Below are 12,123 nucleotides of genomic sequence, written 5' to 3' on the forward strand. Positions count from 1 at the left end.
CGGGATGTCAAACCAGAGAACCTGCTGATCTCCACAGAGTCACATGACATCAAACTTCTGGACTTCGGTTGTGGAGATCGGCTTAAAGACTCGGCCTACAAATACTTTGCAGGTTGGTTTGATCTCACTACAGTGATCTGTGTTTAACTGTGAACTTTTGATGATCAACCAAAGGGAATCAGTTTGGACTGGAACCTTTTCAGAAGATGTTTGTCTCTCAGGCACTCTTCAATACGCCCCTCCTGAGTGGTTTCGGCGGCACCGCTATCACGCAGGACCGGCTACGGTTTGGTCAGTGGGGGTGACGCTCTTCAACATCCTGTGCGGCTGTTTCCCCTTCAGAGGATCGTTGAGGGTCACCTCCAAAAGCAGACTGTGTTTCCCTAGAGAGCTGTCTACAGGCAAGAGACAGAAATCACGTCCAGATCCAGGTGAAGTGTGTAGTTTTGTGTTTCTGAAGACTGTGTTGTGTGTAACAGAGTGCCGTCAGTTGATTCGCTGGTGCCTCAGTGCAGCGGCAGCAGATCGGCCCAGTTTAGATGACATTGAGCGCCACCCCTGGTTACACTGAACAGGTGGCCAGTGACACACACTTATCTGAATCACAGCAGTCATGGCTGAATTGTGTTGTTAGGATCAGACTAGAGAAATGATTTTGATTATTTGTATAGGGTAAGCAGGAGTGACACAGGAGGTGCAGAGAACAGCTTCCTGAGAAAGAGCAGAGGATCATGGACTAATGGCCGCCACACAATGAAGGGTTTTGATCCTCTGCTCCAGTCTGTGTGGCGCTCTGTGTGGATGCTGGAGCAGCTGAATTATTACTGTATATATTTTATATATATTAATATATTGTATATATTTTAAAATATATTGTCAAAAGTTTTGTGATTGTATATATGACTGCTATCAATTAGTTTTATAATTATTATTACTAAATAAAAATGTTAAACTGAATAACAAATATTACTGTTTTAATATTTAATAAAAAATAGTATTTAAGAATTGTTACAACCTCTAGGACTAATCATAACAGAATTGAAATCTCTCTGGAGTCTTTACACCAAAGAGAGATAATACAATTTTATAAAACTAATAAACAAAGTGATAAAAATATGTACACAAATGAACTCCTTTTATCAACAAAAATCTCTGTTGAAAAACTTTCATACAGTAGCACCTTTATTGAGAGTATTTTAAAGTTCTCATTTCTATGTTAGTGTTCATCACTTTCTCTAAAGAGTAAGAAATGCTTGCAAATTATAGTTATGATCTGCAGAGTCTAACTGAGTCTTATAAGCAGCAAGTGATAACGAAATCCTGGAATGTTATTAATTAGATTTTTTTTGGAATTAGATTTTTTTTTAAGTATTCTTAATGTGTTATTTATTATTTATAGGTATTTGTGAGTAATTTAATTTATTTTCAATCATGTGCGATATGTATTACTTATATATTACTTATGTTTTAATATAGTTTATAGCAGGGATAATCAGCGTTGGTCCTGGAGTGCCGATGTCCTGCAGAGTTTAGTTCCAGCCCTGAAAAAAACCCCTCACCTGCCTGTAGCCCTAGTAATCCTGAAGACCTTGATTAGCTTGTTCAGGTATGTTTGATGTTTGAGTTAGAACTAAACTCTGCAGGTCATCGGTGCTCCAGGAACGACGTTGCCTATCCTTGGTTTATACCTCTATTGTAATTACCCTCAAACTCATAGATTCATGAGCAAGGGAGTGAAAATTACTCAAAAATTATGCTCAAATGAAAGTATAAACACAGTGACAGTTTTACTCAATTAAAAGTACACCAAAAAAAATCCATTGCTTACACCCTTATGCCGTCCCATATGCAGATGCCTTTCTTTCTTTATATGAACACAAACTTTCTGCAAGTATTACATGGCCGCTCAGAACTTCCGTATTATTAGGTTTTCATTAAACTTAGAAACCCCCCTACAGTTGCTTCACAAACCCCACTTTGGGAAACCTTGACATAATGTAATGTTTAATGCACTTCATGTTGTTAATAACAACAAATGTAGTATATTTTCTTACTGTTTGTATTTTTACGTCAATATGGTACAAGATTATCCTATTTAAATCAACGTGATAAACAAGTTAGGTTGAAAATAATCTAAAAGTAGTCTGATTATTTACGGAAGTTCTGCATTAAACAATACATTATGTCAAGGTTTCCCAAAGTGGGGTTTGTGAAGGAACTGTAGGGGGTTTCTAAGTTTAATGAAAAGCTAATAATTATTTAAATAATAAAAAATATTAAATTAAAATAAATCCTTTTAAAATCAATTAAAACAAAAAACTAAAAAAAACAAAAAAAAACCAAACATTTTTTTACCTGCATGTTATGTGACCATAACCAACATCAGAAAACCATGAACATGCAAATGTGATACTTAATCATTAAAATTCATTTTAAAATCTCAGGGGTACTTCAAGTAAATATATTAGGTGAAAGAGGGTCCGATTGAAGACAAACTTTGTGTAAATTTGCACAGTTTAATGTGTTTAAAAGACATAGAAACATGTGGTTAAATAACCTACAGAGTGATCATTTCAAGTAAAAATGTATGTGTTCATCAGTAGATGATGCAATGTTGAAACACTTCTTAAACCTAAAATGAAATTAAGTTAAATGAATTAAAAGTCCAGTGGTCAATTGCTGTGTGGTGACCTGACTAATGACTGGTCTTTGTCGATGTCCACAAAACTGGAAAACTTGCTGCAGTAGGCAATTTTATGAAGGAAAGTGTAATCAGTAAAAATGAATTAGGGTGAATTAATAAATTATGAATAATTTATTGCTACAGTATTGTGTAAATAATATGTAATCATCTAATCCATAAAATACTAACTGTAGTCTGATTATGAGTATTTGAAAATGGAATTTAATCTAATTACAAGTACTTAATTGTTGGAATCTGATTACATAATCTATTTTACATGTAATCAGTTCTAGTGATAAATGCTGTAATATTAATAAAACAGTATAAAGAAGTTTAATATTTTAAGATTTCACGTAATCAAAACGTCCACTTGAGTATGCAATATTTTAAATATTATTTCATTGAAGCAAGCTTTTGGTTGATATTTCTCTCCTTAGATCTGACTTCTGTACAGGACGTCTGTTCTGTAGAGGACAATGATCATCAGGAAGCTCCTTCCAGTGCTCCTAAAGTCCCCCCACTGCTGAGGACCAGCAAATGGAGGACGTCCAGCCTCAAGATCAGGACAGTCCAGACAGCTCGACAGCAGATGACAGTCCATCACATCTGCTGAGACATCTGGACTGTGACGAGATCACTAGGAAAGAGGGTGAGTTTATTGTCATAACCCAAAATATAACACACACACTTTTATTATTTTAGGTGTATGTGTGTAAAGGAAAGTTTCTGCTTGAAATAAAGCAGCTGTAACTGCTGTAATGTTTCTTTAAGGTTTTTTTTTTGTTTTAAATTACCATTTGGCTTTTTTTTCACTCAAATAAAATAACTATAATTATTTATCTTTTAATAGATGAAATTGATGGACATATTCCATCGGAGAGAAGTTGGGGGAAGGATATTGCGTCTCTGTCTTCAAAGGGACCCACTGTGAAGACAACCTTTAGGTGGCTGTGAAATTCACAGCGAAGACAGAAAACAAGTCGTACCTCAGCCTTGTAAGGAGACTGTGCTCTCTCTGTCATTTCCACTCATTCGCTGTTTGCTATTTATAAGATCATAGATTCATGTAATACATTGAGTACAGATATGTCAATAGACTGAGCTAAATCCTTATTTGAGAAACCACTTCCATCTGACCATCATAATAAAATGGTCTTTCTTCTAGCTTGACCATCCCAGTCCAGTTCCAGCAGAGGTGGCTTTGACAGTCATGGCCAATCAAGGCCTGTGCTGTCGCTACATCATTGAGCTGCTGGACTGGCAGGACAATCCCGATCACTACATAATGGTCTTAGCGCGTCCCCCGCCCTGCATGGATATGCATGATTTCTGGGAGCATCACGGTGTCCTCTTCAGTAAGGTGCTGGTGCACCATTTCATGCAGTAGGCCATTAAAGTTGCTGTCGTTTGCTGTTCCCGGGGGGTCTTCCACTGGGACATCCAGATGTCCAACCTCCTGGTCAACACTGAGACCATGGAGGTCAAACTGATTGATTTCAGTGTTGAGGACCTCCTGAAAAGCTCACCCTACATTTTCTTCAGTGGTATGTATGATCTCACAAACATGTAGTTTGGGACTTAAACTCTAGTGACTGGTTACAGCATGTCTTCATCAGACAGACACAGCAAGATATTAACAATACAATCACATAAAAAGAAAAGCTATAATAATATTATCAAATTATTGTTTTTGTTGACTAAAATGAAATGCCATTTCATTTAGAATATAGTGAGAAATGTAATAAAGCAAACTTAGACATGTGACAAACTCTTTCCTCCAGGGACAGCAAATTTCTGCCCTCCTGAGTACTTCACGAAGGGCGAGTACCACGGGAAGCAGGCAACGGTGTGATCACTGGGGGTCCTACTGTTCACCATGATGGCCAATCGTTATCCGTACAGCAGCGACATAAAATAAACGGACGCCGATGTCTGGACTGAGCCGGACTTCTCATATTGTAAGAACTTCTTTACAGCAAAGAAGAACAATTGCAATCTTAATCATTCAAAACAAAGAAAGTGAAATAATGCATAAATTGTGTCCTTATGGATAATGGAGGAATCACTCACAGCAGGAAACAACAGGAAATTTTTCTGCATAGAATGCTGCCGTTTTATTCGCGGTTGCTTGGAGAGCGACCCAGAGCAGACAGTCCATCTGGAAGAAATGGTCTCCCATGACTGATTCAAGGTACTAAGTCAGATTTTGAAGATATATTGCTCTTGGTTTATTTATTTATTTATTTTTTTTTGGCTTTTTTGATTTGGTTTGATTATCAGTAAATAGGTATTAGGTTCTTTATGTTACTTTTCAATACCCGGCTACTACCTTATGAAGTATGTTTGTGTAATCTGTATAATTTGTTATTACGTTTCAGGTCATGTAGGTCATGGTGAAGAGGGTCAGTCTTGCATCTGGCGGGCTGACACAGGTGGCCCCTCCATCCCTCCAGCCTTAGCGTCTTGCTTGGCTTGAGGCAGTAGTTTTAGCAACCCCAGAATAGGTTCCTGACATGACTGACCAGGTCACACTGATGCCCGACGTGTCCACCACAAAGGTTCCTCTCATGATGGGAAAGAACACCAAGGAAGTTCCAGTCAAGGCCGCCCCAGTGTTTGCGGTCGCAGCTTCAGCCAGAGCTGGTGTTCAAGGCTGATTCAGTCCCAGAGCTCCTCTCTCAACCTCCCTGGTCCCAGAGGTTCCTGCTAAAGCCGCTCTGGTCTGAGAGGCTTCTGTCACAGATGCATCAGAAGATCCTCTCACAGCACCAGTGCTTCCTGTCACTGCTGTGATTCGTCCATAAATACATAAAAACATAAATACACTTGTGAGCCACATCGTTTAAAGACTTTGTGATTGTGAAAATACACAAATATTTGCTTGTTTTAATAGGAAATATTAACCATTCCTTCAGTTTAATAGAGGTTACCAGTTTATATTTATTACTTTGAATGTTAATTTGAATAATAAACTCTCCAGGTAAGTAATGTCTCAGAGGAGTAACTCTATGTTTCCCTTCATTTGCTACTTGAAGTGCATGAGATCATTAACCAAGAGGAGTTAATGATCAAGATAGCCAGCAACATAACAACAGCATAAACGTGATATATCTTTAAATGTTAATTATAAAAATACTGCAACATATCTTCAGCACTGCTATAAAGAGAATATATTTAGTACCAGTCGAAAAACAGAACAAAAAGACTGATTTGTTTCACAGAATATTAAGTATTCTAAAAATTCTGAGAATTTAAAATAAAGAAAAAACTATAACAATAAAACAGAATAAATATTTTTATTCTGTATTCTTTTATTAATTTTCCATTATTTTATTCACATTATATTTTGTATTCAAAGCACATCTTGAGATCAGTGTTACAGAAGGTGTCATTTTATGTAATTTTGTTTTCAGAAATCATTAATATCAGAATATTTTAATTATATATTAATTAAAATACTAAGTAAATTAAAGTCCTACATTTACAGCTTGTAAAATGTTTCTGTAATGTCCACGTGAATGACATATATTTACTAATAGCTGCATTTACCCAATAACACTTGTTTATGTTATTTCCTTGTTAGGAAAGGAGGATTGGACCCAACATTAAAATGATTAAGTTAATATTAAACGCTTATGAAAAATAAAAGGAGAAAGCTTTTACTAAAAGTTTTTTTTTTTTTTTTTTGCAAGGTTCTATTACTGATATTTACATCTGAGGATTTTGATTACGGTTAATATGCCACGGGAATATAATAATAAAGGCTTACTTTTTATATATATACAATTCTTTTTAATAAAAAAGGCACGTTCTTGTAAATGTATAACTGCCAGGTCTTGGTTGGTTTACACCGCGGACGCTTCATCTCGTTGCTGCGCGACTATAAGCTCATCTGAATCTCGCGAGAGCTTGGCGTTCGCTTCCCATACGGACCTCCAGAGATGAGCGTTGACGCTGTATGGCGCGTACAGTGTCCAGCAGAGGGCGCTGCTCTATTTCCCGGGTAGCCATTGAAGCGCAGTCCCGCAGCAGTACGAGGGGTGCGTTTGATTACTGCACAGCTAAATGGCGGATGAGGACAAGGGGCTGTAGCTCGAACAATAACACCTCACATTCCCAGCAAAGCGCTTCTGAATCGCCTCCGTTTGCCGATGCAAATCCCGCATGCATAGCGTGCAGTCCTTCATATGTGGCTTTAGTAATTCACTGATTTAGTTTGGGCTCGATTGATCGCGGATTTGAGCGGAGCTCCGGAGGAAGTCGGTCTCTTCATGGTGGTTGTAATATGGGGGACTCGCTCGGTCTGATCGGGAAGCGGCTGCTGCTGCTGCTCAATGACGGGGGCTCCGCGGCGGCAGCGGCGGGCGGTGAGATGGAGCAGGCGGCCTGGCTCCGCGGAACCGTTCGGGCGGTCAGTGTGATCGGGCTGGCGAGCCCGGGGGTGGAGGTGAGACCGACACAACAACAACAACAGACCGTCAAAACATTAAACAAAACCAGTTGCAAAACAAACGCGTGCGAATAAACATTGAAGCACTCGTCCGTTTCAGTGTGCAGAACAATGAAATATGACTGTAGGTTGCGTAAAATCAGGAAGAGATACCTAGATGTGCATATAATGTGTGTTTGAGTGCTAGTTAGCTAAGTAGCTAGCTGCAGATATGACTGACTGACTGAAATCCTAGAGAGCCGCCTACTTACACTCTCTTTTTGGGGTCACCGGTGATGTCTAGTTAAGCAGCTCACTAGTTTAAGATTTAGTCAAATGACCCATTGTGATTAAAAACCGTCGTACACAAAAATGCATTTTTCAAATCAATTAAACTTAATGACTGTGAATACAAAGGGAAAGGTCATTATTCGTGGCGTGTTGCCTGTGAAGTAAAATCTGTATTGTTTATTGCTGTTCAAAATAAACAGATAAATAAATAGGAAATATGTGACCAAGGACCACAAAGCAAGTCATAAGGGTCAATATTTTGACCCAAAGATCATTTGGAAGCTGAATAATGGAATAATGGTTTGTTAGAAAAAGGCAATATTTGGCCGAGATGCAACTATTTGAAAATCTGGAATCTGAGGGTGCCAAAAATCAAAATACTGAAAAAATCGCCTTTAAAGTTGTCCAAATGAAGTTCTTAGCAATGCATATTACTAATCAAAAATTAAGTTTTGATATTTTTATGGTAGGAAATCTACAAAATATCTGGAACATGATCTTTACTAAATATCCTAATGATTTTTGGCATTAAAAAAAAAAAAAATCGATCATTTTGACTCACACAATGTATTTTTGGCTATTGCTACAAATATACCCGTGCTACTTAACGTTGACGTTCGCACAAGCAAACTTTATTAATCAACAAAGTTGATTTTTATTATCAGTTATTGTTCATGGGTTAAATTATATTAGGTTTTTTTGACGGTCAGTGTGTAGAGTACGAGAACCTATAATACGGCAGACATTTATATTGTGTATTGGTCTGAAATTATTTGTTACTCTGTAAATATATTAAGCGGCAGAACCATTTTATGAACGCTGGTGACAGTAATGTTTTTTTTTTTTTTTTGAACAGAAAATTAACATACTAGAATGAAAATTCAGCTTTGTATTACTCAAAAATAACATTTTAAAATATATTCAAATAGATTTTTTTTTATGTGGTTTTATTTTTATTGACTTCTTTCAAAACATTAAAAAATCTTTTTGAACCCAAAATAGTAAATAGAAATGTGTGTAACTCCATAAAGAGTTCTGCTGTAGCTTTATCCTGTTTTTATCGCTTTGGATGTCTTAGCCAGTTAAACCAATATCAAACTAAATGCGCTTACAAAAACTGATTTCTTAAATACTTCTTTATTTTTGAGAGAAAGCTTGGCGAGTCACTGCAACAGTGTTGAAATATGAGTTAAAAGGAGTGTTTTTCTGGTTTGGTGTTCATGTTTGGGTACGTAAGACAAAGATTTGGAGTTGTTATCCTAATTACTGTATATCCATTTACAACAGAAGGTCCATATGGAACTTTGAAGTGTACTTGTAGAGAGCAGCATTTAAGCTGATTCATGCAAAGTTGCCAACTGTCTGTCTGTCTTCATTGTAGGTGTTTGTAGAATTTGACGACAGCCCGTGGCGGCAGCGCTCATGGGTGCAGGTGTACGGGGATGAGGTGCGTGCCGTTCTCATGGAGAGTGCCATCGTATGGGCCAACTGCAGCGATCCATCGCTCTCTGCTACTCAGTGGCCTGCCTTGGTGAGTACAGATGCACACTGCGCTTCTATCCATCACTTTTCTGTAAATCACCTTACAGTATAGGTTGAGAGTGGTAGGTATATTGTAGTAATGGTTAGATTAGATAAAGTGTTTCAGAAAGCTTTTGGAGATTGTCTTTAGATTTTCGACCTCATTTGTGCATCCAATACTGGTTTCCTGAAACCGTTGTCTTTTGGTTCAAACTTCAGATGTTCAAGCCGCTGGTTGACCGTGTGGGTTTGGGACCCCTGGTTCCTGTGGAGTTCTTCGGTGCGAGATCTTTGACGTTTCTCCCTAATGGGAGTTCACTGCACACTTTTGAGGTTGGTGGCCATCCTACATTCATTGATCATTTTGCATGTACTGATACAGAACTTTTGCATGGTAAAAAGTTGAAATAAAAATATTAAAGTGCTTGTTATCTTTCTTCCTTCAGACTGAAAAAGATTTTAGACACTCTTTGCTACAAGAGCAGCCAGCACTTCAAGCTGCCATCAGCAGCTGGCACAGTGACTCTGAGTTGCAGGAGATCCTGCGGAAAGGTCAGTCGCATTTAACTATAAATAAACTGTAATGTGCTTGAGGAAACGTACCTGTGCAAAGCCTGAAAAGAAAGTCGTACTACATATTAAAGGAATAGTTCATCCAAAAATGAAGATTTGCTTCTTATTTACTCACCCTCAGGCCATCCAATATCTAGGTGACTTTTTTTTTCTTCCGTAATAAACACAATACAGAAGATTTTTGGCAAGTCAATGGCTACTGTTCTTTTGAGAGTCAAAAAAGGGAACAAAAAATGAATACCTGAGACTACAGATAGTCTATGCAAGAAGTTGAACCTTATTTAGAACGTTACCTACCTACTGAAGATAAAAAGTAATCTACGTCTTGAATGGCCTGAGGGTGAGGGTGATTTTTGGGTGAACTATCCCTTCATTCCTCCTGTTGTCCACCATTTGATCCAGACTTTGTTTTGTAAACTGCTTGAAATATTGGTTAAAGCTGCAGTCCATAACCTTTTTGGTATTCAAAATTTACAAAGTTTATGTAAGCGAGTACATCATGAATCCAACATGTTTTTGGCTTATCCTCACTATGGTACACTATGTTTTTGTATTCAGACTATTTTAGACTGGTTCTGGTAGGAACCGCTGCGGAGTAGGCCCAGTACTTGCGTGATTCGTCATAGACATAAACAGAGAGAAGTCGCTGCCGCTACATATAGTTCCGTTTATTAACCGCAAGAGTGCTGAAAAAGTTATGAATGCTATTTATTTCTTCATAAATGCCTGAATATTTCCCATTTAGGGTCTTGAAGGTTTTAAAACAGGTTTTGCAAAGGCTTTAGATAAATTATTACAACTGTTGTGTTGAGGACAAATTGACCCCATTGGTTTACATGCGATTTGTCAAAATTCAGCACTGTAAAAACATTTAAAGAGTTAAAAAAAAACAACAGAAACCATTTATTGTAGCTTGTCAAACAGTAACTTATGAAATGCATGTGAACTTTTGAAATTGAATGGTGTGTTTACACTTGTTGTTCGGTTTGTTTTGTTCATTTGGTTTGGATCAAAAAGGAAAATGATACATTAGGTCCTGGTCCACTTAGCGTTCACATTGGCATTTTTGACAGCGAACCTAAAGGCAGAGCGATGCATTCACAACCTGACTGGTCGGGTTGAATGACGTATATTTAGTGATGGAACTCACCGAACACCCCAAACAAAAAGAAAAGGTGCGTTCGACTTAAAGCGGTGTTGCAGATGTATGACATCAAACTACCCATTCACTGATCTGTCAGCTCAGTGTCGCTTTAAGCCAGATACACCTAATGCCGTCTGCAGGTATATGATTTTATTTTCACCACCTGCAAATTCACGAAGAGCTCATAAAGGCACTTACCTCCTCGTTGCTCTACTGTTGCCCTCTGCTCTTTTTGTCTTGGATGCACCGCTTGTTCCCTTCGTGAAATCATGTCGCATAGTGTCACATCTTGTCATTACTTCCTGTTTTTGGTTCGTTTGGAAGTATTTGGTCCATGTTGTGTTTATATTTTGTTCGATCCGCACCAGAGTTTGCTTGGAAGCATTATTTTGGTGCACACCAGGGTTCAGATGTCAGATTTCACACTTACTCAAATGAACCACACTAACAGAGCAGTCGCACCAGACTTAATTTTAATCGAACCAAACATGACAAGTGTGAACACACCCTAAGACTTGTGTGGTTTTCACACTGGGCTCATTTGCTTTGGTCCAAGCCTGGGCGCGCTTGTTCCTGGTGCCCCCTGCAGCGTTGGTCTGGTTTCACACTCAACTTGATTCTGTCGAAAAGAAAAGCTTGAAAAGAAAGTCGTACTAGATATTAAAGGAATAGTTCATCCAAAAATGAAGATTTGCTTCTTATTTACTCACCCTCAGGCCATCCAATATCTAGTTGACTTTTTTCTTCCATAATAAACACAATACAGAAGATTTTTGGCAAGTCAATTGCTACTGTTCTTTTGAGAGTCAAAAAAGGGAACACGAAATGAATACCTGTGACTACAGATAGTCTATGCAAGAAGTTGAACCTTATTTAGAACTGAAGATGATAACTCATCTATGTCTTGAACGGCCTGAGGGTGAGTAAATTAACAGCAAATTTTATTTTTTGGGTGAACTATCCCTTCATTCCTCCCGTTGTCCACCATTTGATCTAGACTTTGTTTTGTAAACTGCTTGAAATATTGGTTAAAGCTGCAGTCCATAACCTTTTTGGTGTTCAAAATTTTATATAAGTGAGTACATCATGAATCTGGTTTTACAGTCAACTTGATTCTGTTGAACTCTGCACATTTGCGTTTAAATTTCGTCATCACATATGCACACAGCGCATGATGGAAAACAAAATGCGGGTTAGGGTTAGCATGACCGTTTTCACACTAGCCAGATGTACCAAGCTCTGCCATTAATTTACATTTTACTTTTTATTTTGCTTGAAATTGAGACCCTTCTTGTAAATCAGCCAAGGAAAATTCAAGTTTGTTTCAAGGTTGAAAAGCGTGTGAAATTATGTTTTTGTCTGTTAGTTTTTTTTGAGTCTCAATTACTAGGCTGTTGCAGCAATGAAATGAAAAGTGTGAGAAAACATTCTTCCCTCAAATGGATTTTTATATTTACTTGTGGTTAATTGCACCTCAGTGAA

General features: G+C 37.8%; 2 protein-coding genes, 1 long non-coding RNA gene and 1 pseudogene across 9 annotated transcripts in view; 3 read left to right on the forward strand and 1 right to left on the reverse strand.

Moving 5' to 3' along the window:
- Positions 1-571, forward strand: LOC127175755 (serine/threonine-protein kinase pim-3-like; the record flags this gene model as incomplete). Its single annotated transcript, XM_051127003.1, has 2 exons — positions 1-112; positions 222-571. Coding segments are annotated over 2 exons (462 nt in total), but the record flags the coding sequence as incomplete, so codon positions are not given.
- A 2,649-nt stretch (positions 572-3,220) lies between these two features.
- LOC127175756 (serine/threonine-protein kinase pim-3-like) lies at positions 3,221-5,159 on the forward strand (annotated as a pseudogene).
- A 114-nt stretch (positions 5,160-5,273) lies between these two features.
- Positions 5,274-6,721, reverse strand: LOC127175950 (uncharacterized). The gene is made up of 2 exons (XR_007829045.1): positions 6,617-6,721; positions 5,274-5,470 (listed from the first exon to the last, which is right to left on the reverse strand). It is a non-coding gene; the product is annotated as an uncharacterized LOC127175950 (long non-coding RNA).
- Positions 6,722-6,736: 15 nt separating this feature from the next.
- The window catches only part of kdm3b (lysine (K)-specific demethylase 3B), a 30,430-nt gene continuing 25,043 nt past the window's right edge, over positions 6,737-12,123 (forward strand). For 4 of the 7 annotated variants that reach the window (XM_051127271.1, XM_051127274.1, XM_051127275.1 and 1 more), the window contains exons 1-4: positions 6,738-7,130; positions 8,785-8,934; positions 9,144-9,257; positions 9,371-9,476. In XM_051127271.1, the coding sequence (XP_050983228.1) occupies positions 6,969-7,130; positions 8,785-8,934; positions 9,144-9,257; positions 9,371-9,476 (532 nt within the window). In that variant the 5' untranslated portion in view covers positions 6,738-6,968. Of the gene's footprint in view, positions 7,131-8,784; positions 8,935-9,143; positions 9,258-9,370; positions 9,477-12,123 lie in introns of all 7 variants that reach the window. The other 3 variants (XM_051127270.1, XM_051127273.1, XM_051127272.1) reach the window with 1 other exon arrangement.

The sequence above is a fragment of the Labeo rohita genome, chromosome 14 (assembly GCF_022985175.1).
Source record: "Labeo rohita strain BAU-BD-2019 chromosome 14, IGBB_LRoh.1.0, whole genome shotgun sequence".
Lineage (NCBI taxonomy): Eukaryota > Metazoa > Chordata > Actinopteri > Cypriniformes > Cyprinidae > Labeo > Labeo rohita.